We start from the raw sequence: 27,980 nt of genomic DNA on the forward strand, positions 1-27,980 counted from the left end.
ACTGGGAATGTGATGAAAGAAATAAAAGCTGAAATAAATCATTCTCTCTACTATTATTCTGACATTTCACATTCTTAAAATAAAGTGGTGATCATAACTGACATAAGACAGAGAATTTCTACTAGGATTAAATGTCAGGAATTGTGAAAAACTGAGTTTAAATGTATTTGGCTAAGGTGTATGTAAACTTCCGACTTCAACTATATCTATCTCAGGGGTGATCTCAAGGGGGGGTATTTTGGGTTAAAATTAGAAATAATGGTCCTATTTATTTTCAAATTACTGCCCTTTTGCTGGCCCGAAAATAGACTTTGACAAACCAATCGGTCAAAAAAAAAAATAATCTGTGCAGCCCTCCGTTAAATTTCAAACTCCTGATATGGCCCTCGAGCCAAAAATTTTGTCCACCCCTGGTATGCTGTCTGGATGGATAAAGGATAGTGATAGCACCACAGAGAGCGTGAGACATGTACACTGGCTCAGGTAAATTAAACAAGACAGGTTGCTTTGAGATGGAAAGTGGCGTGGTTATGTGCAGTGCACTGAGAGAGATCTCAGCAGTTAGGCAGCGTCTCTCTACTCCAGGGATTTGGCGAACTCGGCGTAGTCTATGTACCCATCGTTGTTTTTGTCATCGTCCCTTAGAACGTCATCTATAAGGCTTATGAGGTCTTCCTCTTTCATAGGCTGGCTTTCCTCTCCTCTTTCCTGCAGAAAGGTGGAAAACGCATATACTGTACATGAGTGTGTGTGTGTGTGTGTGTGTGTGTGTGTACGTACATAGGTGAATAAAATGCATTACAGTATGTGGCATCATTGGCTGTTGATATCATTTGTAATTACACATACCTCTTTGTGTACATGACTGATGGCTGTGGCTAACTCCAGCCCATCCAGTAAGTTGTTGCCATCATAGTCATGCATCTTAAAGTAGTGCAACTGCAGCTCCTGCGGCAACATATCCGACTCAGGCTTGTCAATCACACCTTCCAGATGCTCCATGATGTGTCTGTTCACAGACAGGACATAGAAGAGACACTGGTCAGTGCATTAACCAAGCATATACTGTCAGCCAAATGGTAGGTAAAGCTTTAATTCAAGCGTCTGGGAGACTTAGGCTGAGAGACTGTTTGAGCTCAGGGGTTCGGTGCCGTAGTGAGATGTTTGGACAATATACACCAATTATGTGGACACCTGTTCGTCAAACATCGCATTTCAAAATCATGGGCATTAATATGAAGTTGGTCCACCCTTTGCTGCTGCAACAGCCTCCACTTTTCTAGAAAGGCTTTCCACTAGATATTGGAACCTTACTGCGGTGATTTGCTTCTATTCAGCCACAAGAGCATTAGTGAAGTCGTGCACTGGATGTTGGGCGATTAGACCTGGCTCACAGTTGGCGTTCCAATTCATCCCAAAGGTGTTCGATGGGGTTGAGGTCAGGGCTCTGTGGGGGCCAGTCAAGTTCTTCACACTGATCTCGACAAACCGTTTCTGTATGGACCTTGCTTTGTGCACAGGGGCATTGTCATGCTGAAACAGGAAACACCAAACTGTTGCCACAAAGTTGGAAGCACAGAATCATGTAGAATGTCATTGTATACTTGGCATTGTGATCTTGGGCTTCTGTGCAGCTGCTTGGCCATGGAAACCCATTTCATGAAGCTCCCAATGATTGTGCGGACGTTGCTTCCAGAGGCAGTTTGGAACTCGGTAGAGTTTTGCAACAGAGGACAGATGATTTTTACATGCTATGCGCTTCAGCACTCGGTGATCCCGTTCTGTGAGCTTGTGTGGCCTACCACTTCGCCACTGAGCTGTTGTTGCTCCTAGACGTTTCTACTTCAGAATAACAGCACTTACAGTTGACCGGGGCAGCTCTAGCAGGGCAGAAATTTGACGAACTGACTTGTTGGAAAGGTGGCATTCTATGACGGTGCCATGTTGAAAGTCACTGAGCTCTTCAGTACGGGCCATTCTACTGTCAATGTTTGTCAATGGAGATTTCATGGCTGTGTGCTCGATTTTATACGCCTGTCAGGTACGGGTGTGACTGAAAAAGCCGAATCCACTAATTTGAAGGGGTGTCCATATATATATGGATATATATATATACATATATAATAAACGCAACTTGTAAAGTGTTGGTCCCATGTTTCATGAGCTGAAATAAAAGATCCCAGAAATGTTCCATACGCACACAAAAAAACATTTCTCAAAAATGTTGGGCACAAATTTGTTTACATCCCTGTTAGTGAGTATTTCTCCTTTGCCAAGATAATCCATCCACCTGACCAGTGGAAGCTGATTAAACAGCATGATCATTACACAGATGCAACAATAAAAAGCCACTCTAAAAATGTGCAGTTTTGTCACACAACACAATGCACAGATGTCTCATGTTTTGAGGGAGCATGTAATTGGCTTTGTGACTGCAGGAATGTCCACTAGAGAGTTTGCCAGATAATTGAATGTTAATTTCTCTAGCATAAGCCGCCTCCAAAGTTGTTTTAGAGATTTTGGCAGTAACTCCAACCGGCCTCACGACCGCAGACCACGTGTATGGCTTCGTGTGGGCGAACGGTTTGATGATGTCAACATTGTGAACAGAGTGCACCATTGTGGCGGTGGGGTTTTATTTTTATATATATATATATATATAGCTCAAAAAAATAAAGGGAACACTTAAACAACACATCCTAGATCTGAATGAAAGAAATAATCTTATTAAATACTTTTTTCTTTACATAGTTGAATGTGCTGACAACAAAATCACACAAAAATAATCAATGGAAATCCAATTTATCAACCCATGGAGGTCTGGATTTGGAGTCACACTCAAAATTAAAGTGGAAAACCACACTACAGGCTGATCCAACTTTGATGTAATGTGCTTAAAACAAGTCAAAATGAGGCTCGGTAGTGTGTGTGGCCTCCACGTGCCTGTATGACCTCCCTACAATGCCTAGGCATGCTCCTGATGAGGTGGCAGATGGTCTCCTGAGGGATCTCCTCCCAGACCTGGACTAAAGCATCCGCCAACTCCTGGACAGTCTGTGGTGCAACGTGGCGTTGGTGGATGGAGCGAGACATGATGTCCCAGATGTGCTCAATTGGATTCAGGTCTGGGGAACGGGCGGGCCAGTCCATAGCATCAATGCCTTCCTCTTGCAGGAACTGCTGACACACTCCAGCCACATGAGGTCTAGCATTCTCTTGCATTAGGAGGAACCCAGGGCCAACCGCACCAGCATATGGTCTCACAAGGGGTCTGAGGATCTCATCTCGGTACCTAATGGCAGTCAGGCTACCTCTGGCGAGCACATGGAGGGCTGTGCGGCCCCCCAAAGAAATGCCACCCCACACCATGACTGACCCACCGCCAAACCGGTCATGCTGGAGGATGTTGCAGGCAGCAGAACGTTCTCCACGGCGTCTCCAGACTCTGTCACGTCTGTCACGTGCTCAGTGTGAACCTGCTTTCATCTGTGAAGAGCACAGGGCGCCAGTGGCGAATTTGCCAATCTTGGTGTTCTCTGGCAAATGCCAAGCGTCCTGCACGGTGTTGGGCTGTAAGCACAACCCCCACCTTTGGACGTCGGGCCCTCATGGAGTCTGTTTCTGACCGTTTGAGCAGACACATGCACATTTGTGGCCTGCTGGAGGTCATTTTGCAGGGCTCTGGCAGTGCTCCTCCTGCTCCTCCTTGCACAAAGGCGGAGGTAGCGGGCCTGCTGCTGGGTTGTTGCCCTCCTACGGCCTCCTCCACGTCTCCTGATGTACTGGCCTGTCTTCTGGTAGCGCCTCCATGCTCTGGACACTACGCTGACAGACACAGCAAACCTTCTTGCCACAGCTCGCACTACCTGAGCCACTTGTGTGGGTTGTAGACTCTGTCTCATGCTACCACTAGAGTGAAAGCACCGCCAGCATTCAAAAGTGACCAAAACATCAGCCAGGAAGCATAGGAACTGAGAAGTGGTCTGTGGTCACCACCTGCAGAACCACTCCTTTATTGGGGGTGTCTTACTAATTGCCTATAATTTCCACCTGTTGTCTATTCCATTTGCACAACAGCATGTGAAATGTATTGTCAATCAGTGTTGCTTCCTAAGTGGACAGTTTGATTTCACAGAAGTGTGACTGACTTGGAGTTACATTGTGTTGTTTAAGTGTTCCCTTTATTTTTTTGAGCAATATATATATATATATATACAGCAAGCAGAGTGAACAAAACATTAGGAACACCTTCCTAATATAGAGTTGCACACCCTTTTGCTCTCAGAATAGCCTCAATTCGTCAGGGCATGGAGTACAAAGTGTTGAAAGTGTTCCACAGGGACACTGGATGCTTAGTTGTGTCAAGTTTGGAAAGGGGATACATAGTCAGTTGTACAACTGAATGCATTCAACTGAAATGTGTCTTCCACATTTAACCCAACCCCTCTGAATCAAAGAGGTGCAGGGGCTGCCTTATTCGACATCGTCTGTGCCCGGTTAACTGCCTTGCTCAAGGGCAGATCGACAGTTTTTACCTCGTCAGCTCGGGGATTCAATCCAGCAACCTTTCGGTTACTGGCCCAACGCTCCTACCCACCAGGCTACCTGCCGCTGGATGTCCTTTGGGTGGTGGACCATTCTTAACACACACGGTAAACTGTTGAGTGTTAACCTGTCTCCTCCCCTTCATCTACACTGATTGAAGTGGATTTAACAAGTGACATCGATATGTGAGCAATCATAGACTGACCAGGTGAAAGCTATGTCATGGAAAGAGCAGGTGATCATACTGTTTTGTTAACAGAATTTGGTTCCTAACGTTCTTTTGGCAGGCAATAGTATTGCACATTTTTCTACCCATTCACAATTATGTGGCCTGTTCTTTAGACACAGAATGGAAGAAAATGCTCAGAAACAGAGAGAAAAAGGAAGGTACTATCTGTCCAATAAGAAATGTTTGCTTTTGTTCTGTTGCAAAGCACTTTGGATCGGTGTACCCTAATGAACACGACCCAGTACTCACTCTCTGTCATGGACCATGTTCTTGTCCAGGTGCATGTTTGGATGGTGAATCTCCGGTGGGTGTTCTTGGGCTGCCTGCTCATGTGAACAGACAGACAGCAGAAAGCAGGAGACCAGGAGTAGCCAGCCCCACACAACGCTCCTCCTGACACTTACTCTTAACACCATTCTGGGCTGTACAGTAACTACACAGACAGCCAGAAAGAGCAGCTAGCTGAGAGAGAAAGAGAGCTCCATCTATGAACCCATATGTACATTTTTGGAAACACATAGATAGCAGAAGAATGAGAAGATTAATCAAATGGAATTGCATTATTTGCAGGCAATAGGCCTAATTGTTTTCAGTGATGTGTTATTATATGTACAGTTCGGGATGCAAACTAACTAGTGATGTTGTAGACACAGACACATTGCTGGCTACCGTTAATTATACTAGCAGAGTGCACCTTTAGACAAATCTATTAGGTTTTCAAGACCATCCGTTAGTTTAGCAAGATAATCAATACGGCGATAACAAGCCCACCATAATGAACTGGATCTTCAGCGATATTGATTATCAAAATGCATACTCACGAGCTGAAAAACAGACTTGGAACCGTTTGCTTTAGCTATTTGTATTTGAACTCTCTTCACCCTTTTTGGGCATTGCTGTGAGCCGTAGTCACCTTTCAACCCATGGACACGACAGCTAAATTCTGATTGGATGTCGGCATTTTGCGTCAGAGATTTGAAGGCGTGCAATAGTCTAACCAGACACCTGTCAGTGTCCAAAACACGAACCCGAATGTAGTTGTTTCGTTGAATTTGAGAAATAAACACGTCTGACAAGCAAATGTCAACCTTTCATAGGGAAAATGAAGCCGCCAAATTTATTTTCCGAAGATTTGAGGTTGGATTAGATCTAGAAAACTGTCCTGTGATAGCTTGTAGTCGTAGGTAATGCACTTGACCTAAACATTAGTTTGCTGTGTTAGCTAGTCAAGTGCTTCGAGCTGTCGTTTTGTAATGTTTTTGTGAAAGACTATTTAGCAGCCGTCCTGTGAAACTATGGTTGCTAAAATGTGTTCTGCCACCATGTCAAGGTATATGAATTTATGTATTCTATTCTTGACAAATGGTCGATAAGATAATCATTCCCATATAGTGTATACATATATATTTGTAATATTTTGTATTTTTATTCACAAATAGTGTATGTTGTAACATTCAATGAACTTTACTGTACGACCACCATTGGAATGCTTCATGTGTTCGTCCCCCGTACTCACAAATAAGGCATGCGCCAATTAAATGTATACATTTTGTTGGATCCACTTTGTAAAGTGTAAAGTGTTACATTCTTGCCGATGGATTTGCAACAGGTGTACGCCTTGATCACACCTACAGTGTCATTGGGCAAAATGACACGCAGCATCATCTGGATATGTGTGCAACAAAGGTTCACCTTCTGCTATAATTTCTGTCAAGCCGTCTACGGATACAATTTGATGCATATATTCGATAAATCCAATGTATGTACCACTCAGAACGCACTGCAACTGGCTCTGCAACGCAATGCTTCAAAGCAAACGCAGCGTTCCACTGGAAATGAGCCACGCTTTACCGTGCAGTGCTGAATGTGTCTGAGCAGACCATATGGCAGATGTACATTTACCTATAGTCCCAAATATTGAAGTCGGTCAATGAAAATAGTTGATAACTGACATTTTAAATACAGTAGCCTACTTGGGATTTATTGAGGGATTGGACATACACTGCGGTGAAATCATGAATAATAATTTGCCACCTGTGTGTCTCAGATCCACAATTTGAATGTTACTGTTTTATCTATACACTCTGAACTCTTGTAGGCTATTAGCGTTAATCCCAGTAGGCTAATTGATCTAGTTAGGGAAAGCTTTTGAAGGAAAATCTAGGACGGGTTATCTAGGACAAAATGCACTTCAATACAAACGCCTTACAATTTGTATTGGTTTGTAGCGTAAATAGGCTAAAGAAAATAATAAGAAAAAAACCCAGAATACTTCGACAAGCATTATTGTTTCCTAAAATCTTTGCGCTGTGTTGGCCTATTGTATGCAAAATAAATACAAGCATAATAGGGTAGAGTCGACTACAAGGATTTATAATATATCGACTGGCTATATAATAAGCTAATTCATTGAATAGATAGGTATTATGATAGGTATTATGAAATATAAACAAAGAGTCTACGAAAGTTTTGTAAAAAATCACACAATGGGTATACACACATCTTCCTATCTCATCCTCAAACTGAAGCACCTGTACAATATGTATCTTGAGTTTGTTTAAAACTCATTTTCTTTGTGTGTGCTATTTATGAATACATTGTGGTTAAATATTATTTTGACATGTCCACCAATAATGTGTATAAGGGAAGGTAGGGCAGCAGCACATGCTCATAGATTACGTTACACTTTTTTCATGTTCTGTTTATCAGTCCGCAGTTACTCCCCGGGTATCAGGGGAGTACGGTCACCGAGACAGATCGGGATCTAGAGCGGGCATGGCAACCAGCAGGGTCTCCTTCTCGCAATACCGTCTGGAAGCGGAGATCGACCGCTACAGAGCAGAGTGCCAGTGGGACAAGATACCCCCTATCGTAGAGCAACTCGTGGCCGCACGATTTCACGAAGACGGTGAGTGCTGGTGACTACCTGTTGGATTTTTGTATAGGTTTGCTTTTTTTCTCAGTAAGTTTTTGTCACATGTCCGGGCAGGGATGGCAATAGTTCCGCATGTGTTGGAGTAAGCTCAATGTCATTCCCCTACTCTGCAAACAATGTACAACTTTACTGCAGTTTGGGCATATCTAAAGCTGTTCGTTGTCTACATCAATACCATACACTTCTCAATGGACAATGTTCAGAACACAGAACATATTGTAATGAACATGTATTAACTGATTGTCACTATCACTGTAATTCTTTGTCCTTTTTATTATTTTCAATGTATGTAAGCCTATATATTCAAACACACCACTCAAACACTCAGTAGGTAGGCTAATGTAGCTACTTACCTCACCTGGCTAAAGTAAACATGGGGTAAGGTGACATGGCTCATGACCTTGCTGCGTACCACTGTTATTGTGTCAATAATCAAATATATTATTGGCTGGATGGAGTGCCCACTGCCCACCTGAAACTGTTTTCAACATGCTTGCAAGTGTACAGAACACTTATTGTGTTATTCTAGACTAAAGTGTGTAGAATTCAAGTCATCCCAAGCTGGTCTGCTGTTAAAGTATGGCTTGACAGTGACAGTTTGCCCACTGTCTTGACACTGTCCCTAGTTGTTGCAATTCAAGACAATGGTGAAATCACAATCAGTCTCTGACCAGGAAGTTTGAGATTACAACAATGTGTTGAAAATAATGTCACTTTATCCAAATGCTATGTAGAGGATTTGTTCCTCTCCTGAATAATTCATAGAAGTTATGCACCACATTAACACACCCCGTGAAAATGATTTGTAACACATTGCTGTTATACTGTAGTTAATGTTTTATAGAGCAGAATGATTTGTTTTATGTGTTTAGACACCATACTGTATGTCACATTATACATTCTGCAGCCCCGATCCTCCCTTTCAGTGATTAACCTTGACTGGGACAGTCTCATAAACATGATGGGCTACAGTATGTCAGAGATGCCAGAACATAAACACCAGTCACAGACTTGGCGTCAGAACACACCACCAGAGACGGGAGAGGAGTGAGAGAAGTGAGAGCTGGACCAAACAGGAAGCCCTAATCCAGAATGTGTATACAAGTGACTTTTATTGCCATCCAGTGACTATAGTTTTAGACACCACTGGTGTTTTTTCTCCCTTCTTTCTGGGGCTTGTGGGAAATTATGCTATGATGGACTGGGCTGGGTTTATTTGTGGCTTCCAAAGTTGCTGACCCCTGACCTTGAACTTCCACTCTGCACTCAGTCCACTTAACCTTCCACTACTCTGAATTCTGTCCCAATTCCCTCTGCCCTTCTCCAGATGACTACGGCACGCTGCTATTGGCCGAGGCCCTTCTGGAGGAGTGTCTACAGGACAACCTGAGTCTTTTACGCAACGCTACTCCTTTGACGGACATCAACCAGCCCAAACTGTCCCGGTCCAAGGGCTACCTCAACTCCATCCTGAGCAGGGGACGGCTGGTGGTCAGTCTGAGCATCTCCCTTCTGTGTCACCTCCTTCTACACCTCACTTCCTCCGATTGTACTCAGCTTTCTATCTCGTTAATTTATCTCACCAAGTTTCCAATTAGTCTATTTTCACATTTACCTGTTATCTCTGTCACTCTTCACTTAGTCTCTTGAAACAGTCTTAACAATAAAATGAGGGTTCTTGCTGCCTTCCCTTGGTTTACTTACCTGTTTGTCATTGTTATGTCAAAAACTCACAGCCCTTGTGTCGTGTCTCTCTGTCTGTCTGTCCCCACACAGCCCAGGCACCTGAACGAGGCTCTTCTCCTGATGGCCAAAATACACTATGTCCAGGGCTGTTACCATGACGCCCAGGGCATGTGTGCAAGGGTTGGTATAGACGAGCTGACGGGGGATGAGCAGCCCCTCTACCACCTGCGTCTGCTCGCAGAGGCCTTTGTCATCAAAGGTACCAATCCTTTCATAAGCAGATACTGGGTGATATGGAATATGGAAAACACGTGATGTTTGACCTGTCTGGTATTTGTTTAGTAGACAGACTAAACATTCTGTGTGACCTGAGATTTTTTACTTGATTACGACCTATGCTAAATGGACATTCAATGCACAAAGTAAACACATGACCAGGGCCCGTTTTCATCAAGCATCTATTCATTATAATCCAAACATCGAAACTGATCCTAGATCAACACTCCTACTCTGAGACGCTATTTGAATACGAGCCCAGAGCTACAAATGATGATTTCTATCAGGTATCCTCTGGTTTTAGTCTCCATCTGTACAGTGTTATGATTACATAGAGCTCAGATATGATTTGCATACTGGCATTACTCCCTCTCCGATGAACTAGACAAAGACACAGCCAAAGCCTGTAGACTGGCACGTTTCCCTGAAAAACACTCAAGTTGAACAGCACTGTGCATAAATGTACCTAATGATCTAGTTCCTAATCTCCCATGGCAGGAGTTATTATAGGCCTGTGATGACTATAACCTTGTATGGGTTTAGAAATGGCCCGTTCTAGGCTGTATGAATACAATCATTAGAATGAAATGCGACTGGGAAACGTCTGCTTGATTGGAGAGATCAGTGTTTCCTTACCCCAGGTATGTTTATATGAATATAGATCAGTGTCTCCATACCCCAGGTATGTTTATATGAATATAGATCAGTGTCTCCATACCCCAGGTATGTTTATATGACTATAGATCAGTGTCTCCATACCCCAGGTATGTTTATATGAATATAGATCAGTATCTCCATACCCCAGGTATGTTTATATGAATATAGATCAGTGTCTCCATACCCCAGGTATGTTTATATGAATATAGATCAGTGTTTCCATACCCCAGGTATGTTTATATGACTATAGATCAGTGTCTCCATACCCCAGGTATGTTTATATGAATATAGATCAGTATCTCCATACCCCAGGTATGTTTATATGAATATAGATCAGTGTTTCCATACCCCAGGTATGTTTATATGAATATAGATCAGTATCTCCATACCCCAGGTATGTTTATATGAATATAGATCAGTGTTTCCATACCCCAGGTATGTTTATATGAATATAGATCAGTATCTCCATACCCCAGGTATGTTTATATGAATATAGATCAGTGTTTCCATACCCCAGGTATGTTTATATGAATATAGATCAGTATCTCCATACCCCAGGTATGTTTATATGAATATAGATCAGTGTCTCCATACCCCAGGTATGTTTATATGAATATAGATCAGTATCTCCATACCCCAGGTATGTTTATATGAATATAGATCAGTGTTTCCATACCCCAGGTATGTTTATATGAATATAGATCAGTGTCTCCATACCCCAGGTATGTTTATAGATCAGTGTTTCCATACCCCAGGTATGTTTATATGAATATAGATCAGTGTCTCCATACCCCAGGTATGTTTATATGACTATGTATCAGTGTTTCCATACCCCAGGTATGTTTATATGACTGTAGATCAGTATCTCCATACCCCAGGTATGTTTATATGAATATAGATCAGTATCTCCATACCCCAGGTATGTTTATATGAATATAGATCAGTGTTTCCATACCCCAGGTATGTTTATATGAATATAGATCAGTATCTCCAGACCCCAGGTATGTTTATATGAATATAGATCAGTGTCTCCATACCCCAGGTATGTTTATATGACTGTAGATCAGTATCTCCATACCCCAGGTATGTTTATATGAATATAGATCAGTGTCTCCATACCCCAGGTATGTTTATATGAATATAGATCAGTGTCTCCATACCCCAGGTATGTTTATATGACTATGTATCAGTGTTTCCATACCCCAGGTATGTTTATATGACTGTAGATCAGTATCTCCATACCCCAGGTATGTTTATATGAATATAGATCAGTGTCTCCATACCCCAGGTATGTTTATATGACTGTAGATCAGTATCTCCATACCCCAGGTATGTTTATATGAATATAGATCAGTGTCTCCATACCCCAGGTATGTTTATATGAATATAGATCAGTATCTCCAGACCCCAGGTATGTTTATATGAATATAGATCAGTGTCTCCATACCCCAGGTATGTTTATATGAATGTAGATCAGATCAGTCTTTACTCTAAAGGCACGAACAGACCGGTAGGATTGTCGAGTGTCTGCCTGCCGAGAGAAACTTAGCACCTCTGAGCAGAGTGCCGGCCTTAATTTGCGAACCGAATCGATGAAAATGATGGCCATCAGTCGCCCAACAGCGGTGGTCCCTATAACATACCACACCGTCGGCAAACGAACAGCCCCCTACTGTACAGACCGACAATCCGTCTGGTGAGATTTCTCCTTTAGGCTGTGAATGAAAGGGAAAGGGGGATACCTAGTCAGTTGTACAACTGAATGCCTTCAACTGAAATGTGTCTTCCGCATTTAACCCAACCCCTCTGAATCAGAGAGGTGCGGGGGGCTGCATTAATCGACATCCATGTCTTCGGCGCTCGGGGAACAGTGGGTTAACTGCCTTGGAATATAACATAATGAGTAACAATAACTTGGCTATATACATGGGGTACCAGTACCGAGTCGATGTGGAGGTATACGAGAAAATTTAGGTAAATATTTACAATACATATAGTTAGGGGTAAAGTGACTAGGCAACAGGATAAATAATGTTATGTGTGTGTCTTTGTGTCTGTTTGTTCCACAACCCAAATCAGTTCCTGGTTTCAGCAGTGGTTACAAATATAATGGGAGCCTATTCAGAATTTAGTCTAAGTAATTCAATAAAGCTGTCTCTAGGGCAGTGTTTACCATCTCCAGTCCTCGGGTACCCCCAACAGTATACATATTTTTTTTTTGTAGCCCCAGACAAGCACACCGGATTTAACTTGTCAACTAATCATCAAGCCCTTGGCAGTGTTTCCCCAACTCGGCTTCGCGACCCCAAGGGGTGAACTTTTGTTTTTTGCCCTAGCACTACACAGCTGATTCAAATAATCAAGTAATCGTTAATCTTGAATTAGTAGAATCAGCTGTGCAGTGTTAGTTAGGGAAATAATTAAAACTTGGACCCCTTGGGGTCCTGAGGACCGAATTTGCGAAATACTGTAAGATGAGTTGAATGAGGTGTGTTTGTCCGGGTATACAACAAAAATGTGTATGGTTGGGGGTACTTGAGGACCGGAGTTGGGAAACACTGCTCTAGGGAAACCTTATAACATAGTTGGACTAGAACTAATCAGATTGTGTTCCTAGGGTAGCGAGTGTCTGTCATCAGAATTTGTGGTGAGGATGGTTTCCACATGCAGAGGGCATTATCCATTGTCACAGCACACTGCTGGTCCATGTCTGGGTAATTGTGTTTGATAAGCATCACTCATCATCATGAGATTCATTACATTCAAGGAGTCATTGCTTCCTGGCCATTGACACATTGACGTCATCACAGTGTCTGCTGCTTAAATTGAAGGGAAGAATTCATGAAGTAGCCTTGTTGAGGTCTATCATTTAATAAACCATAATGAACTATAAGTAATGTTAGTACAACAATACTAGAGTCAAGCCAATATGTTCAAAGTAGAGAGCGCTTAAGAGAGAGAAGACCTGATGGGAATCACTCAACTATGTAAAGGGTTTGACATTGCATAGTTTCTCAGCATCTTTACAAAGTTTCCATGATTTTGTTTAGGGAATGTTATGCGATAGGAATATTTGTTAGATGAGATATTGTCTATTGGCAGCTGCTCCTTATTTGATTAAGGCTGGCGTCTGGTCTTGTCCTCCCTACCGCCCTGCAGTCCTGGAGGTCTCCTCTCACTCTATTTATTTATGCCAATAGCCGTATTCCCCGTCCAGCCGTCTACTGACGGTCTCGAAATGTCACATTACCCATACTAAACAAACTGGCGTCTTCCTACCAGCAACAGTATTATTTGTTTTCAGTGTCAAAAGCATCACCTAACTACAGAAAAAAACTTTCTTTCTTTTTCTCTGTCTGTCTGTCTGTCTGTCTGTCTGTCTGTCTGTCTGTCTGTCTGTCTGTCTGTCTGTCTTGCTCTCTCTCTCGCTCTCTCTGTCTGACTCTCTTTCGCTCTCTCTCTATCTCTCTCGCTGTCTCTCTCTTTCTGTCTGACTCTCTTTCGTTCTATCTCTCCCTCTCTCCCTATCTCTCAGGTCTGTCCCTGGACCACCAGGCAGTGTCAGCTGCCTCCCGTGTCCGTCTGTCTGAGAGAGAGGAGGAATGTCTTTCCTGCTACCTGAGGGCCTGTGACACCTCTCTCGTTTACCTGCAAGAACTCGATAAGGTGTGTGTGTCTGTGTGTGTTTTTGTTGGGTATTTCTACCCCCATTGCAGATAGTGCATGTTATTTCATGGTGAAAAGCAGCACAAAAGTACTTGGTGTATGTGTTTACCAACTGAAGTTTTTACTGTTGTGTTAGCAGATGGTGGTCACCCTTAGTTCTAAAGCAGCTAAGACCAGTTTGGCCCCTCCACCACTGGACATTGACCTGGGCTTCTTCCAGCAGGCGGCTCTGCAGAGTGCGTACCTGTGCCTGCTGCATAGGGGGTGAGTCAATGGCCCACTGGGCCCAGTAGAGCCCAGTAGAGCAGTCAAAGGCTCTGGAACAGTGCATTGGGATTTCAGCAACAGCGAGTGGCACTTTTGTTTTTGACCAGTAGGTGTCAGTATTGCACCTCAGATAGGACAGAGTTATTGCTTGAAGTGGCACGATTGAGCTCCACTCATTTATACTTAGATGGAACAGCATGCTGTTCTGCTGGCACTGAATAACCCCCCCACCCAGGTTTGAGAACAGGTGGACATGTGTGCAAAAACACTATTTATCCCTATCATACAGATTTGAAGGGATGTAGGATCATTAACAATGTAGGAACAGAATGGGACTGATGCTGTCTTAGATCTACCCATATGACATCTCACTCTCCTCTCATCCTCACCCATATAATACCCACGTGTTTAGTCCATCACTCTCACCTCGCTCACTGGTGTGTCTTTTGGGACTGTGTCATACTCACCTGTTTCTTTCCATGTTATGTTATCTGTGTTGTCCTAATCGTCTACATATTCTGTTAGCATACTGCAAAGTTGCCTAGGAGCTAGGAGCACGGCTACCCTAGCTGTCGCCGACATTTTCTTCAGAGAGAAGAAAAGGGCGTCAATCCGCTGACGTGTCTCAAACCCCGTTCGACATCATTCTCACTTTGCGAGGCCTTTGTCGCTGTCAGCTCAGCTGTTTGACTTGTTTCATTGACGTGGCTGTCTGCCTGTCTGTCCGTCTGTGTGTGTGTGTGTGTGTCTGTCTATCTGCCTGTCTGTGTTTTTGTCTGTCTGTCTGTCCGCATGTCTGTCCGCATGTCTGTCCATCTGTCTGTCCATCTGTCCGTCTCTCTGTTTGTCAGGCACCTGGCCCAGGGAGCCCACCAGCTGCGCAGGGTCCTCAGGGTGGTGGAGTCTCGGGGCTCCCAGAGCTTCAGGAAGGTGAGGATATGTATTTTATGTTTACGACGACGCGACTTGACTAAGTCAGGAAAACGGTCCTGGCTCTAGTTAAATCCTAGTCGCGTTCTTTGGCGTTACGGTACGTTAATCGTGTCTCGTAGGCTGCAGCGCGGAAGCTGGCTGAGGTGTTGCTGAGCTCGGTGAGTGAGGACAGCTACTGGGCGCCCATGTCTCTCCCACCCTCCGCCTGGCTGCAGAGAGAAGGGAACGCCGGCCCAAAGGATGCCATGTACCCCTCTCCCAAACCACCCCAACGCTACAGTACTGACAGGTCGGTACCTCTACCTCTTTCCTTCCTTCCTTCCGTCCCCCCTCTCTCTCTCTCTCTCTCCCTCCCTCCCTTTCTCTCCCCTCTCTTTCTTTTCTATTCATGTGTAGTCCCATTAATCCACTGGTATTACTCAATCCCCATTCAACATTAGCACTGGCTTGAGAGATTAGCTCACATTCCCCTACAGTGGGGTTGTGTGTACTCCTACTGAACCGTTGAGCTTAAATAGCCCCAGAGCATCAATAAGGTCTAAGACAGGCCTCCCTATAGGCCCAGGCGTCCACTGTTCCAGTCATACAAAACCCACACATGGAACAGAACTTGTTCTCGCCACTTTCTGACCTGGTATTGGCTAGGAGCTCTGCGGCCAAGGAATTTATACATGCTACTATAGGGCTCGGCGATCAATGGTATACTTCAGCCACCTCTCCTATAGAAGCACACGTTGCGTTCACACTTCCATTGCCCCCCCCCAAGGCTCCAAGATGTCGCACTGAGACCATTTCTATTCGGCTACATCTCCCATGCAAATTGTCGAACTTCAAAGGCTTTGTCAGGGACTTACCTTTGGCCGTTCCGCCATCTCTACGATAGGATCTTAGGGGTCTGCGCTATCCTCAAGACGATATCAAACCCTACACCCCAGACAACATGCACGAGTGTGAATGCACTCAGGGAAATCAAATGCAGATTCGTTGTCATGGGTTACTTGTTTAGAAGTGCCCTGATAGTATCTTGCAATTGTATCTTTAGTTGGTACATCATGGGCTCAGCCAGAGGGCAGTTAAGACGAGCACATGCACAAACGTGTACGCGTGTACTATACGCGTGCACGTGCGCGTGAGAGACACCTGAGAGAGTGGCGTACTGTGATACTGTCGGGCTGGTCGGAGGGTTGTGTGATACCACCAGAGCAGGTGAAGTAGAAACAGGACGCTCCCGGCGATCTAGCGTGACGCGTCACTTCCGTTTCCTGTGTTTCCCCGCAGCGTCTTCTGTCCCCAGGACGTGGTTGAGGAGGCCGTGCTCCTGCTGCTCATCACAGAGTCTACGGTGAGACAGCCCTCCCTCCCTCTCTGTCTGTCTGTCTGTCTGTCTGTCTGTCTGTCTGTCTGTCTGTCTGTCTGTCTGTCTGTCTGTCACAAATGTGTGCGCGCACGTACGTACACGTTTGGTACATGTGTATGTGCCTGCACGTGAGAGATACCTGAGAGAGCCACCTTCCTTTGTCCCTCTCCTTTTTCTCTGGCACTTTTCCCATTCCTCCCACCCATCACTTTGAAGTACAGTCTCTCTCCCTCTCTCTCCCTTTCTCTTTCCCCCCTGAGTCTATATCTATTACTGAAATTGCTATGTTTACTTTGACATGTGTTGATTGGACATTCCTGTGGATATTCTTGTGCCCTCCCCTTCATCTACAATGTGCAGTACGTAGAGTCTACGTTGATCTCAAAATGTATTGACAGGAGTTAGGCTGGCTTTCGCTAGTCCTGTCTGTACAGGTGAAGGAAAGGACACCAGCAGATTAAGCCACTTCATAGGCCTTCTACCGCAACAGCCTTGGTATGAATCGGATCGTAGACAGCTATGTGATTCCCACCCCATAGGCCAGCGGAGACGCAGTCATCAGCCGAGCCCCCGACCATAAGGAGGAGCGGGAGACCAGTCTGCAGGACGCCACCTCTGTCTACGACCTGCTGAGCATTGGCATGGCCAGGAGGGGGCAGTATGCCATGGTGTCTGAGGTAAACCTGCCTCGAAAAACACTGGAGGCCAAATTACTAAAACTAGCTACACAGTGTGAAGGGAAAACTTTGCCTCTGACAACTGTTTCATGCCCTTGTTGCGTCGTATACTTTCGAGCAGGGTTAGGGACTCTCTTGCTCTTTCTCTAAGAGAATCTCTATCTCTCTCACCCTCTTTCTCTATTCCTCTCCTTATTCTCTCTCTCTCTCTCTCTCTCTCTAGCTTACCCAGGCTTCTCTCTCTTTACGTTCAGATTGGCAGCGTTTTTTTTCTCCAGTTGAATGAGAGTGAGCACTGCCTCACTAGGCCAGACAGGTGAACCCTCTCACGTGTTGGGGCCATGCAGGGTACCACTAGTCTTGCTAACAACAAGTCGCTGGTTATGTCTGTCTGCCTCTACTGACATCGTTCCTCTCATAGGTGTCATGGCGTGTCAAATGAACATCTAACCTTCAACCTCACTCTCCTTCAACAATGTGGATTGATATCCCAAATGCATCTGTGTGTGTGTGTGTGTGTGTGTGTGTGTGTGTGTGTGTGTGTGTGTGTGTGTGTGTGTGTGTGTGTGTGTGTGTCCTCCAGTGTCTGGAGCGGGCCATGAAGTTCTCATTTAATGAGTTCCACCTCTGGCACCAGTTGGGCTTGTCACTCATGGCGTGTGGGAAGGTGAGCTCATCGTCATATCTTTTCACACGCTCACCCCCGCACACACACACACACACACACACTATCCTACTCTAATCTGGCACTACTACCTGCTCGCAAGCATATGTAATCACTCATCCTCTAAATGTTGCTGTGAGGTTGTGTGTGCGTTAGTCAGTAGAATGCATGAACCAGAAGGACTGAGTGATAACGAAAGATGAGCAGTGTGACAGATAGAAAGATCTGGAAGCCTCCCGAGTGAAACAGGAGAATTGATCTCCTCCCTGGCCTGGCTGCCTGCAGGATGAGTTGACACCGCAGATCAATGCAGAACTCTGGAAATAGGCTGCTCCCTATAAGGATGGGGGGGGACTCAGTGTCGTCTGGTCTGCTTCTATTTAGGGCCAGCTGTGGGTGTGAGGGAGCGAGAGAGTGTGTGTGTGTGTAGTGCATTGATGAATGACCTATATGACTCCCTTTCTGTGTTATTCTATACGGAAAGTAAATATGTGTGTGATCTATGCTCCTGTTATATCAGTAGACTAGTTCGTCTCTGTCACTACTGTAGGAGAGTGTGCGTAAGCATGAGTGTGTGTGTGTGTGTGACGACTTTTTTCGATGTGTTAGTGACCATGTGTGTGTGCCTGTGTTTTACAGGGTGTGGGCGCCGTGTCTGTGTTCAAGGAGTGTGCCAGGATGAGACCCGAGGACCCCTCACTGCCCATGTTGGCCGCCAAAGTCTGCATCGGCCAACTGCACTGGGTGAATGACACACACAGTCTCTCTCTATTTCACGATACCTTTACACTTCATGCTATGCATACCATCCATACGGGCAGTCGGCCACGATTCAGAATCGCTGCAACCATTATTACATAACAGCGCTCCACACGAACACCCACCTCCACCCCACCACTGTGATAATCAGCCTAGCAATGCCGGGCCTGTTGTTGATCCAGGAGGGGGGTAGTGTAGGATTAGGAGACGCATGGTGGCATGGCAACAGAGGGGCTAGAGATCAGAGGTGGCTAGGGAGACTAAGGAGCTTACAGCCTTAATCACAGTAGGATACTATGGGACCAAAGAGCAACAAATTACACACATCTTGACCCTTTCACCGACCTTGGAACTACACATTTGCACTGTATTGTCTGGGAGTCTGGGACTAGAGTCATTCGAGGGTCTTTGACCCCTAGTTGGTAGGAGTGGAGTGACCAATAGGTATTTGTGTCCGACTGGGGAACGTTATTTTTATAGTTGAAAGAAATATATATGATTTTTGTTGCATTATTTGATTGTAAAAATTACATTTAGGGAGTTTAATAAGGGAAAATATTTTTGTTTTCGGAATTTTCCAAATTCTTTGAATATTATTACACTGAACAAAAATCTAAACGCAACATGCAACAATTTCTAAGATTTTACTGAGTTACAGTTCATATAAGGAAATCAATCAATTGAAATAAATAAATTAGGCCCTAATTAGGCCCTATTACATGACTGGGAATAGAGTGGCTGTGCGAAGTTTCTGGATATTGGCGGGAACTGGAACAAGTTGTCGTACACGTCAATCCAGAGCATCCCAAACATGCTCAATGCGCGACAAGTCTGGAGAGTATGCAGGCCATAGAAGAACTGGGACATTTTCAGCTTCCAGGAATTGTGTACAGATCCTTGCAACGTTGGGGCTGGACATTATCATGCTGAAGCATGAGGTGATTGCGGCTGATGAATGGCACGACAATGGGCCTCAGGATCTCAACACGGTAGCTCTGTGCATTCAAATTGCTATCGATAAAATGCAATTGTGTTTGTTGTACCATAACCCCACTGCCACCATGGGGTACTCCGTTCACAACATTGACATCAGAAAACCACTCGCTCACACGATGCCATACACGCTGTCTGCCATCTGCCCGGTACAGTTGAAACTGAGATGTATCCATGAAGAGCACACTTCTCCAGTGTGCCAGTGGCCATCGAAGGTGAGCATTTTGCCCACTGAAGTCGGTTACGATGCTGTCACCCTGTTGATGACAACGAGCACGCAAATGAGCTTCCTGAGACGGTTTCTGACAGTTTGTGCAGAAATTCCTCGGTTGTGCAAACCCACAGTTTCATCAAATCAAGTCAAATCAAATGTATTTATAAAGCCCTTCTTACATCAGCTGATGTCACAAAGTGCTGTACAGAAACCCAGCCTAAAACCCCAAACAGCAAGGAATGCAGGTGTAGAAGCAAGCTGTGCAGGTGGCTGGTCTCAGATGATACCGCAGGTGAAGAAGACAGATGTGGAGGTCCTGTGCTAGTATGGTTACACGTGGTCTGCGGTTGTAAGGCCAGTTGGACGTACTGCCGAATTCTCTAAAACGATGTTGAAGGCGGCTTATGGTAGAGAAATGAACATTAAGTTCATAGACACTCCGTGCTAAAAGTTCTATGAGAATAGATGTGTTTTTATTGGGGATGTTCAAATGAATCGTTTTCCATATCTTACAAATGTTTGTATTGAACTTTATTTTTAGAGGCAAAAATATGTCTGTTTTGAGTATCTGCTGTCAACTCTGTCATTGGCTTGTCAATTCCGTCACTGATGGCTAACCAACTTAAGGTATTTTTTTTTAGTAAATATTATGAAAGAAAATGTATCACTGTTCTACAACATACAGTATGCTTAAACTTTTGAAGTATTTGCTTTGCTAGACCTAAAGCATGTTTGCGTTTTAAATGTTGTTTCATGTTATAAATCTATAAAAACATGCAAACGAAATTACCCCTGGAGCATTTAATAATGCATATTTGAATAATCTTATTTTAGAATTAAACAATAAAAAAAAAAAAAATCAGCACTGCAAAATATAAACAAACTGTTGAGATTGACAGCATTTAAAAGCTTACTAGCAGGGTTGTCAAACTATTTTAAAATGTATTGAAAAAAAAGTTTAAAAAAACCCAACAACATTTATGTCATTAAACGTTATCTAGAAACGTAGCTTAGATCCTAATTTTACATCATCTGAGTTGGGTCATTTGTGTTGTGCCCGCCATCGGTAGAGACGCAACATGCTCTTGAATAAAGGAGCACCTTTATCTCCTAAATGTTTAGCCATTTCCAATGGGCAAATATGTTTTGTTTAAATCAAAATGGACACTGTCAAAAAGGAACTCAATTCAAATGGATATATCCCATAATAACATAATGGCTCTCTTTCTTTCTATTGTATGGAACTTTGTTGATAGTGTCCGTATTCTGAGAAAGAGAGGGATAGAGAACGAGGAGGAGGATGATGAGGGAGGGGAGAGAGAGAAAGAGAGAGTAAAGGGCTTATGGTACAGGAGTAAGGCAGGGGAGGGGGGATAGTCAGGGAGAGTCTAAGCAGCTGTCCTGCTGGCACCGTGTCAATGGCAATTCACCGACCCCTCCCCATACCTCACACTGAGTGAGACCCTGTTACCTCGTCCCAGCTCAGCCACACTGACTGCAGTCTGGCACTGTTTGCCGGGGGACTCTAGTGCGCTGTTCTTCACCTGAATCTAGTGTCCTTAAACTAACCACACACTGCCCACAATACAACCCTTCAGACTATACAAACGCTCTATACTATACAAACACAAAAGCTCACTAAACAAGACAATCCGAAACCAACTGAACATGCCTTTAAACACTTGAGCTCACAGTTGATCTCACAAGGTTACATAGTAAGTACTTCAGCAGACTAGACACTGTACTTCTAGGGACCCATAGCACATCGGACTGTTATATTTGCGTGTATCTGTGTGTGATAGCTGGAGGAGGCTGAGGCCCTGTCTCAGAGTGTGGTGACCATGGGAGAGGAGGCTGCGGAGTTCCTGTCCCGTGCGTACCTGACCGTGGGGTTGTGCTGCAGTCTGCAGGCCTCTGACGGTAAGAGACACCAGTATGAGCTGCTCAACGAGGCAGGATTGGTTTCCTCTAACAAACGGTGGCCTTTGTCCCGATTCACCGGGAATCCGCCACTGAGAGAACCCACTGAACTCACTTGTCCTGATAATCCGTACTTTCTTAATTGGCCTTCCCCCGTCACCTGTGCGGTATTTCATTCAGAGGTGAACTGTGTTGGAATGAATATGAGTTGGTACTCACAAAGGGCGACTAGTATTTTCAGGATTCAGAACTGTGCGATAAATACCGTAAACCTCATTATAATCCACCATGAAAATGTCGCCCAAAATGCCTTGTTTTCCACTGATGGATTTGTCCATCTCTACCTAATCTCTCTCCAGCCACTCTGAAAGCTGATCGGGATGGGTTCAACAGACGAGCACTGCAAAATCTGCATAAGTACGTACCAACCTCTCTCTGTCAGTAAGTAGCCATTGCCACGAGGCTTGGCTTGTGCAATTCAGAACGGCTCATAGAAGCAGGAGCCTATCTCCTGTTTCTGTAGCGTGAGGCAGCTTGATGTACAAACACACCCCCTGAACAGGATGCTAGTCTATCGCAGGGCCTTACCCCGAATCTATCTCCTTAATGCTGAGTGCCAAGCAGAGACACATCAAGTCCCATTTTTACAGTCTTTGTTATGACTCAGCCGGGGATCGAACTCCCAACCTTCCAATCTCAGGGCGGACACTAACCACAAGGCCACTCTGTCAATCTAGGTTGGTCTTAACCTGTGTGTTTGTTTTTATAGTTAGCGTACACTACAGTCTGTGTGTTATTCTGCGTTGTCATTGAGTGTGACCTCTCTCCTCTGAAGAGCCCATGCACTGGATCCCCATGATGCTAAGATTGCTCTCTACCTGTCTCTCCAGCTGGCTCTTGTACGCCAGGTCAGTCAGCACTGCCACACACACATATACTGTAGTACACACACTATTACGGCTCCTCATAGTGGTTCTCCATCTTTGATCTTCTGCGTCTCTTGTCCTTCGGTTTCTCCTCTACCCATTCACTGTGGGTATGTGTGTGTGTGTGTGTGAGCAGGTGGCAGCTGCCATGGATCCCCTGCAGGTGGCTCTGTCTCTGCGTGGGGACGACCTGCACTCCCTCCACCTACTGACCCTTCTGCTTAGTGCCCAGAAACACCACCAGCACGCCCTCGAAACCCTCACACTAGCGCTCAGCCAACACCCTGAGAACTTCAAGTAGGTCGCCACTCTCCTGTATTATGGAACTGTGTGTGTGTGTGTGAGTCAGTCAGTCAGTCAGTCAGTCAGCCAGCCAGCCAGTCACCCAGCCAGAGGTGCTCTGGAGGCCCAGGCCCAGACCTCTGTGTGGGGATAGGGTGTCTGAGCTCCTCACCAGAGCCACACACACTCACTGAAGGCCTTATTTAGATGTGCCAGACCGGGCATCCGCACTGCGCTGAGGAGTCTACCCTCACACACCCTTACCCTTTTCACACTGCCGCACTGACCCCAACTCTTCCATGTAGGTTGGAGTTGCAGTACTCCCTCTCTCTCTGAGAAGCAGACATTATGCAGTAATGAAAAACCACAGACACACATCATTAGTCGACCATGCAATTGGCCCGTGCCACAGAGTTGCCTTGCTATAAGAAGAATATGCATATTTGAAAGCCACGTGCTATTTTGATTATTTCGCAGTGCCACCTCACCCTAGAGTCTGCAATAATGATCTAATACACATGTTCTTCACAGCACGACCATTTGGGGTCAGTGTTGGTCTCTATGGTGTCAAGAAGAGAGCGGTACAGTGAAAATAGATAAGCAGTAAATGAATGTGATATAGAGACAGATAAATAAAGAGATATGGAGTCAGAGAAGGACAGAGCAAATCAAATATTGTTGCATTTATATTGTATTTGTAGCTATATATATATATATATATATATATATATATCTATCTACAGTACCAGTCAAAAGTTTGGACACACCTACTCATTCCAGGGTTTTTCTTTATTCTTACTATTTTCTACATTGTAGAATAATAGTGAAGACATCAAAACTATGAAATAACACATATGAAATCATGTAGTAACCAGAAAAGTGTTAAACAAATCAAAATATATTTTATATTTGAGATTCTTCAAAGTAGACACCCTTTGCCTTGATAACAGTTTTACACACTCTTGGCATTCTCTCAACCAGATTCATGAGGTAGTCACCTGGAATGCATTTCAATTAACAGGTGTGCCTTGTTAATTTGTGGAATTTCTTTCCTTAATGCGTTTGAGCCATTCAGTTGTGTTGTGACAAGGTAGGGTTGGAATACAGAAGAATATTTGGTAAAAGACTAAGTCCATATTATGGCAAGAACAACTCAAATAAGCAAAGAGAAACGACAGTCCATCATTACTTTAAGACATGAAAGTCAGTTAATCCGGAAAATGTCAAGAACTTTGAAGTTTCTTCAAGTGCAGTCGCAAAAACCATCAAGCACTATGATGAAACTGGCTCTCATGAGGACCGCCACAGAAAAGGAAGACCCCGAGTTACCTTTGCTGCAGAGGATAAGTTCATTAGAGTTACCAGCCTCAGAAATTGCAGCCCAAATAAATGCTTCACAGAGTTCAAGTAACAGACGCATCTCAACATCAACTGTTCAGAGGAGACTGCGCGAGTCAGGCCTTCATGGTCGAATTGCTGCAAAGAAACCACAAGTATTTAAAAAAAATACAAATATTTAACCTTTATTTAACTAGGCAAGTCAGTTAAGAACAAATTCTTATTTACAACGACGGCCTACCAGAAGGCAAAAGGCCTACTAAAGGACACCAATAATAAGAAGAGACTTGCTTGGGCTAAGAAACACGTGCAATGTACATTAGACCGGTGGAAATCTGTCCTTTGGTCTGAGTCCAAATTCGTGATTTTTGGTTCCAACCGCCTTGTCTTTGTGAGATGCAGAGTAGGTGAACGGATGATCTCCGCATGTGTGGTTCCCACCATGATGTATGGAGGAGGAGGTGTGATGGTGTCGGGGTGCTTTGCTGGTGACACTAGCGATACGCCATCCCATCTGGTTTGCGCTTAGTGGGAATATTATTTGTTTCCAGCAGGACAATGACGCAAAACACACCTCCAGGCTGTGTAAGGGCTATTTGACCAGGAAGGAGAGTGATGGTGTGCTACATCAGATGACCTGGCCTCCACAATCACCCGAACCTTAACCCAATTGAGATGGTTTGGGATGAGTTGGACCGCAGAGTGAAGGAAAAGCAGCCAACAAGTGCTCAGCATATGTGGGAACTCCTTCAAGACTGTTGGAAAAGCATTCCTCATAAAGCTGGTTGAGAGAATGCCAAGAGTGTGCAAAGTTATCATCAAGGCAAAGGGTGGCTACTTTGAAGAATCTAAAATATAAATATATTTTGATTTGTTTAACACATTTTTGGTTACACCATAATTCCTTATGTGTTAATTCATAGTTTAGATGTCTTCACTATTCTACAATGTAGAAAATAGTAAAAATAAAGAAAAACCCTTGAATGAGTAGGTGTGTCCAAACTTTTGACTGGTATTGTAGATATGTATCATCTAAAGCTCATATTCTAGTGATTTCTCTCCCTCATATGCATGTGCACACATTCCTTCTCCATAGAGACATTTGACTGCTTTGACCCATTTAAGAGCTTTTTGCCAGGCTCAGCCCATCACAGCCCTCCCTGCTCCAGGAATGCCCATCGCCCCGGTAACCATGAGGTCATATCGGCGGAGGGAGCAGTCAACATCAGTTGTTATGGAGAAAGAGGGAATGTGTGAAGAATTTATGCTGAAGAGGATTTGGTTTGAATAGCATACGTACACGATGACATGCATGTACAGTATGTGCACACGTGTGCATGTGTGTGTGACGCTAGTCATCGGATCTCTGCACCACAGCAGCACAGACTGTCAATTTGTTGTAGCACACACTGAATCCTTGTGCTTTCTCTCTCACTTTCTGTCTTTCTTGTTCTCCAAATAGAAAGCATTTCCTCTATGATAAAATTACGAGTTATCAAAAAAATACCCGTGTATACACGCGTTACTGTAGTGTAAAGACGCAAATCTCAATTCATGTCTCACGTCTCGTACGCCACCTCCATAGATAACATAGCAGACCCCCCCCCCCCTAAAGACAAACATCTCTTCGAGCCAAATGACACTACAGTAAATATCTTAATAGCAGACAGCATTTGGATGAAACAGTTGAAATGTGTAGACATTGTCCTTATATTTGGGATGTTTTTATTGAGCTTTTACCTTAAAAAGCATTAATAGCCTGTTGCGTTCTTAAATGGTCGGCGTGGCTTTATAAGTAAACAACTGGGAAACGCTACTGTCTTTTTATCTCTCTCTTTTTCCCACATTTTTATCTCTGTCTGTTTGAAATTGTTATCAGCTAGTAAACAGGCGTGCATTTCCAATTGAAATGCGTTTTTAGCACAAAACGAAAGAGCTGAGGAGGCTGTGGGAAGGGAGAGGGGAAGGGAGGCGAGAGAGACAGAGAGAGTGTACTCTCGCAGTTTGTTCTAAAGAAAATGAATAATCCCAGGCTTTGATTCTGCATTCATCTTGCGGCATGTCACAAGATGAGTGTGTGTGTGTGCCTGCTTGCATACACACACACACTCACACAGTAGGAAGCCCACTAACACACGGCACACCACTCCTCTACTAAACGCTGCTCTGCACGGTAGCTAATAGGAAACCCTCAGCCCCCACTGGCCCCGCTGACAGGTGTATCTGTAACACCACGTCTGTCAGCAACAGTTTTCATCCTCATGTCAGATGACACTTCGTGCATATCTCTCTCCCCTCCTCTCGCCCCTCCATCCCCCATCCCTCCCTCCATCATCCCAGCCCTTCCACCCACCCGTTAACCGGTAACGAGCCACATTTCACCGGGAGTTTTTCCGCTGCCGCCGGCCGTCTGGCTGTGCTATTGATCACCAGTGCTATCTTTAGGCTTGGGCGATATATACCGTATACCGGGATATTTAGAAATACTGATTATATAATTTGGTTTGGGGCAACCCCGCCTCGCGGGTGCTGCAGGGGTGCGTGCTACGCCATTGCTTAAAACGAACTATGAGTTAAGTATAACTATAAGAAATCTAAGCAGTGTCAAATAAATGATATCCAGCTCAGGACTCCAGCGATGCATTTGGTTTGCTAACTTGCTAGCTAAGTGGCTAGATGTCAAGATCAAGCTTCGTGGTTACAGCAGAGACATTCAATCCCTTCCTGAATCAAGACCCCTGTAGCCTAACTTGATTTGCGAGTCAAACAATAGCGCCCCCTGTGTGCACTTCCGGTAATACCGTATACCCTGGTATGGTACAGAAACGGTATGACGGTATGAAAATCTGGATAGTACCCAACCCAAGCTCTCTGTCAGTAAGAGGTGAGCAGAGAGAGGAATAATTTGAAGAGGCTACAGTTGGGTGAGCAGGGAGACAGGAAGAGACAGACAGAACAGCAGGCAGACACAGGCATCCGCTTTGGGGCTTTAAGTCCCTCTTCTCTCTCTCTCTCTCTCTCTCACGGATGAGTAAGGGCTGACTCTTTCTCTCTCCCTCTTTCTGTCTTTTCCCTTCACATACTGTACCTCTCTTCCTTTCCCAGCTCAGCCTCCCACTGTAGCATATTGTAACCCTCCAGACTCACACAGTTCCCATCTGTTGAAAAACAGAACACCAAAGCTCTGTGAACATGCAGTGATAAACATGCTTATCCTATATGATGGCAGCATCAGGTCCTGGTTGACGTGCCAACAGTATGTGCTGACCTAGCAAACACAGCAATGTTGTGTCAACATTGAGCCAATGTTGTGGGTGTGTTTTTCCTGATGTGTCGAGTACATGGTACAGCACACCAATGTGTGTATCGATGTGTAAAGTGCTAATGGTGTACTAATTGATGCATGCTGTGTTGATGTGTTGCTGTCTGTGCTCCTTCTCACTCAGTCTGCTGTTCACTAAGGTGAAGCTGGAGGAGGTTCTGTATGGGCCGGGCGTAGCACTCCAGACCTGCCAAGACATGCTGCAGCTGTGGCAGAGCCGCTATGACTTCACACATACCAGGTGTGTGTATGAGTGTGTCTGTCTGTGTCTATAAGTCCGCCTGCCTGTCTGTCTCTCTGTTTATGTGGTTAATGAGTGCGTTAGATGGGGGTG

The 27,980-nt window shown here is 44.5% G+C and overlaps 2 protein-coding genes across 8 annotated transcripts in view; one reads left to right on the plus strand and one right to left on the minus strand.

Annotated features, from left to right (window-relative positions):
* Nucleotides 1–5,684, minus strand: LOC106605118 (multiple coagulation factor deficiency protein 2 homolog). Of its 5 annotated transcripts, none has more exons than XM_014200460.2 (4): nt 5,596–5,681; nt 5,024–5,232; nt 850–1,009; nt 3–708 (listed from the first exon to the last, which is right to left on the minus strand). In XM_014200460.2, the coding sequence occupies exons 2-4, from the start codon at nt 5,188–5,190 to the stop codon at nt 577–579; spliced, it is 459 nt and encodes a 152-aa protein (XP_014055935.1). In that variant the 5' UTR covers nt 5,191–5,232; nt 5,596–5,681; the 3' UTR covers nt 3–576. The 5 variants fall into 5 exon arrangements, with proteins under 5 accessions (XP_014055959.1, XP_014055935.1, XP_014055926.1 ...); XM_014200451.2 differs by having other exon boundaries at nt 5,024–5,259; nt 5,596–5,668; XM_014200477.2 differs by having other exon boundaries at nt 4–708; nt 5,024–5,097; nt 5,596–5,684.
* Nucleotides 5,685–5,772: 88 nt separating this feature from the next.
* Nucleotides 5,773–27,980, plus strand: part of LOC106605097 (tetratricopeptide repeat protein 7A) — a 39,663-nt gene continuing 17,455 nt past the window's right edge. Inside the window, exons 1-17 of one of the 3 annotated variants that reach the window (XM_014200414.2) lie at nt 5,773–5,911; nt 7,484–7,682; nt 9,037–9,200; nt 9,486–9,654; nt 13,864–13,994; nt 14,134–14,258; nt 15,113–15,191; nt 15,314–15,483; nt 16,473–16,536; nt 17,091–17,228; nt 17,812–17,895; nt 18,532–18,636; nt 21,661–21,778; nt 22,138–22,195; nt 22,614–22,686; nt 22,841–23,001; nt 27,771–27,887. In XM_014200414.2, the coding sequence (XP_014055889.1) occupies nt 5,855–5,911; nt 7,484–7,682; nt 9,037–9,200; nt 9,486–9,654; nt 13,864–13,994; nt 14,134–14,258; nt 15,113–15,191; nt 15,314–15,483; nt 16,473–16,536; nt 17,091–17,228; nt 17,812–17,895; nt 18,532–18,636; nt 21,661–21,778; nt 22,138–22,195; nt 22,614–22,686; nt 22,841–23,001; nt 27,771–27,887 (2,012 nt within the window). In that variant the 5' untranslated portion in view covers nt 5,773–5,854. Of the gene's footprint in view, nt 6,105–7,483; nt 7,683–9,036; nt 9,201–9,485; nt 9,655–13,863; nt 13,995–14,133; nt 14,259–15,112; nt 15,192–15,313; nt 15,484–16,472; nt 16,537–17,090; nt 17,229–17,811; nt 17,896–18,531; nt 18,637–21,660; nt 21,779–22,137; nt 22,196–22,613; nt 22,687–22,840; nt 23,002–27,770; nt 27,888–27,980 lie in introns of all 3 variants that reach the window. The other 2 variants (XM_045719843.1, XM_045719839.1) reach the window with 2 other exon arrangements.

Source organism: Salmo salar, chromosome ssa01 (genome assembly GCF_905237065.1).
Source record: "Salmo salar chromosome ssa01, Ssal_v3.1, whole genome shotgun sequence".
Taxonomy (NCBI): domain Eukaryota; kingdom Metazoa; phylum Chordata; class Actinopteri; order Salmoniformes; family Salmonidae; genus Salmo; species Salmo salar.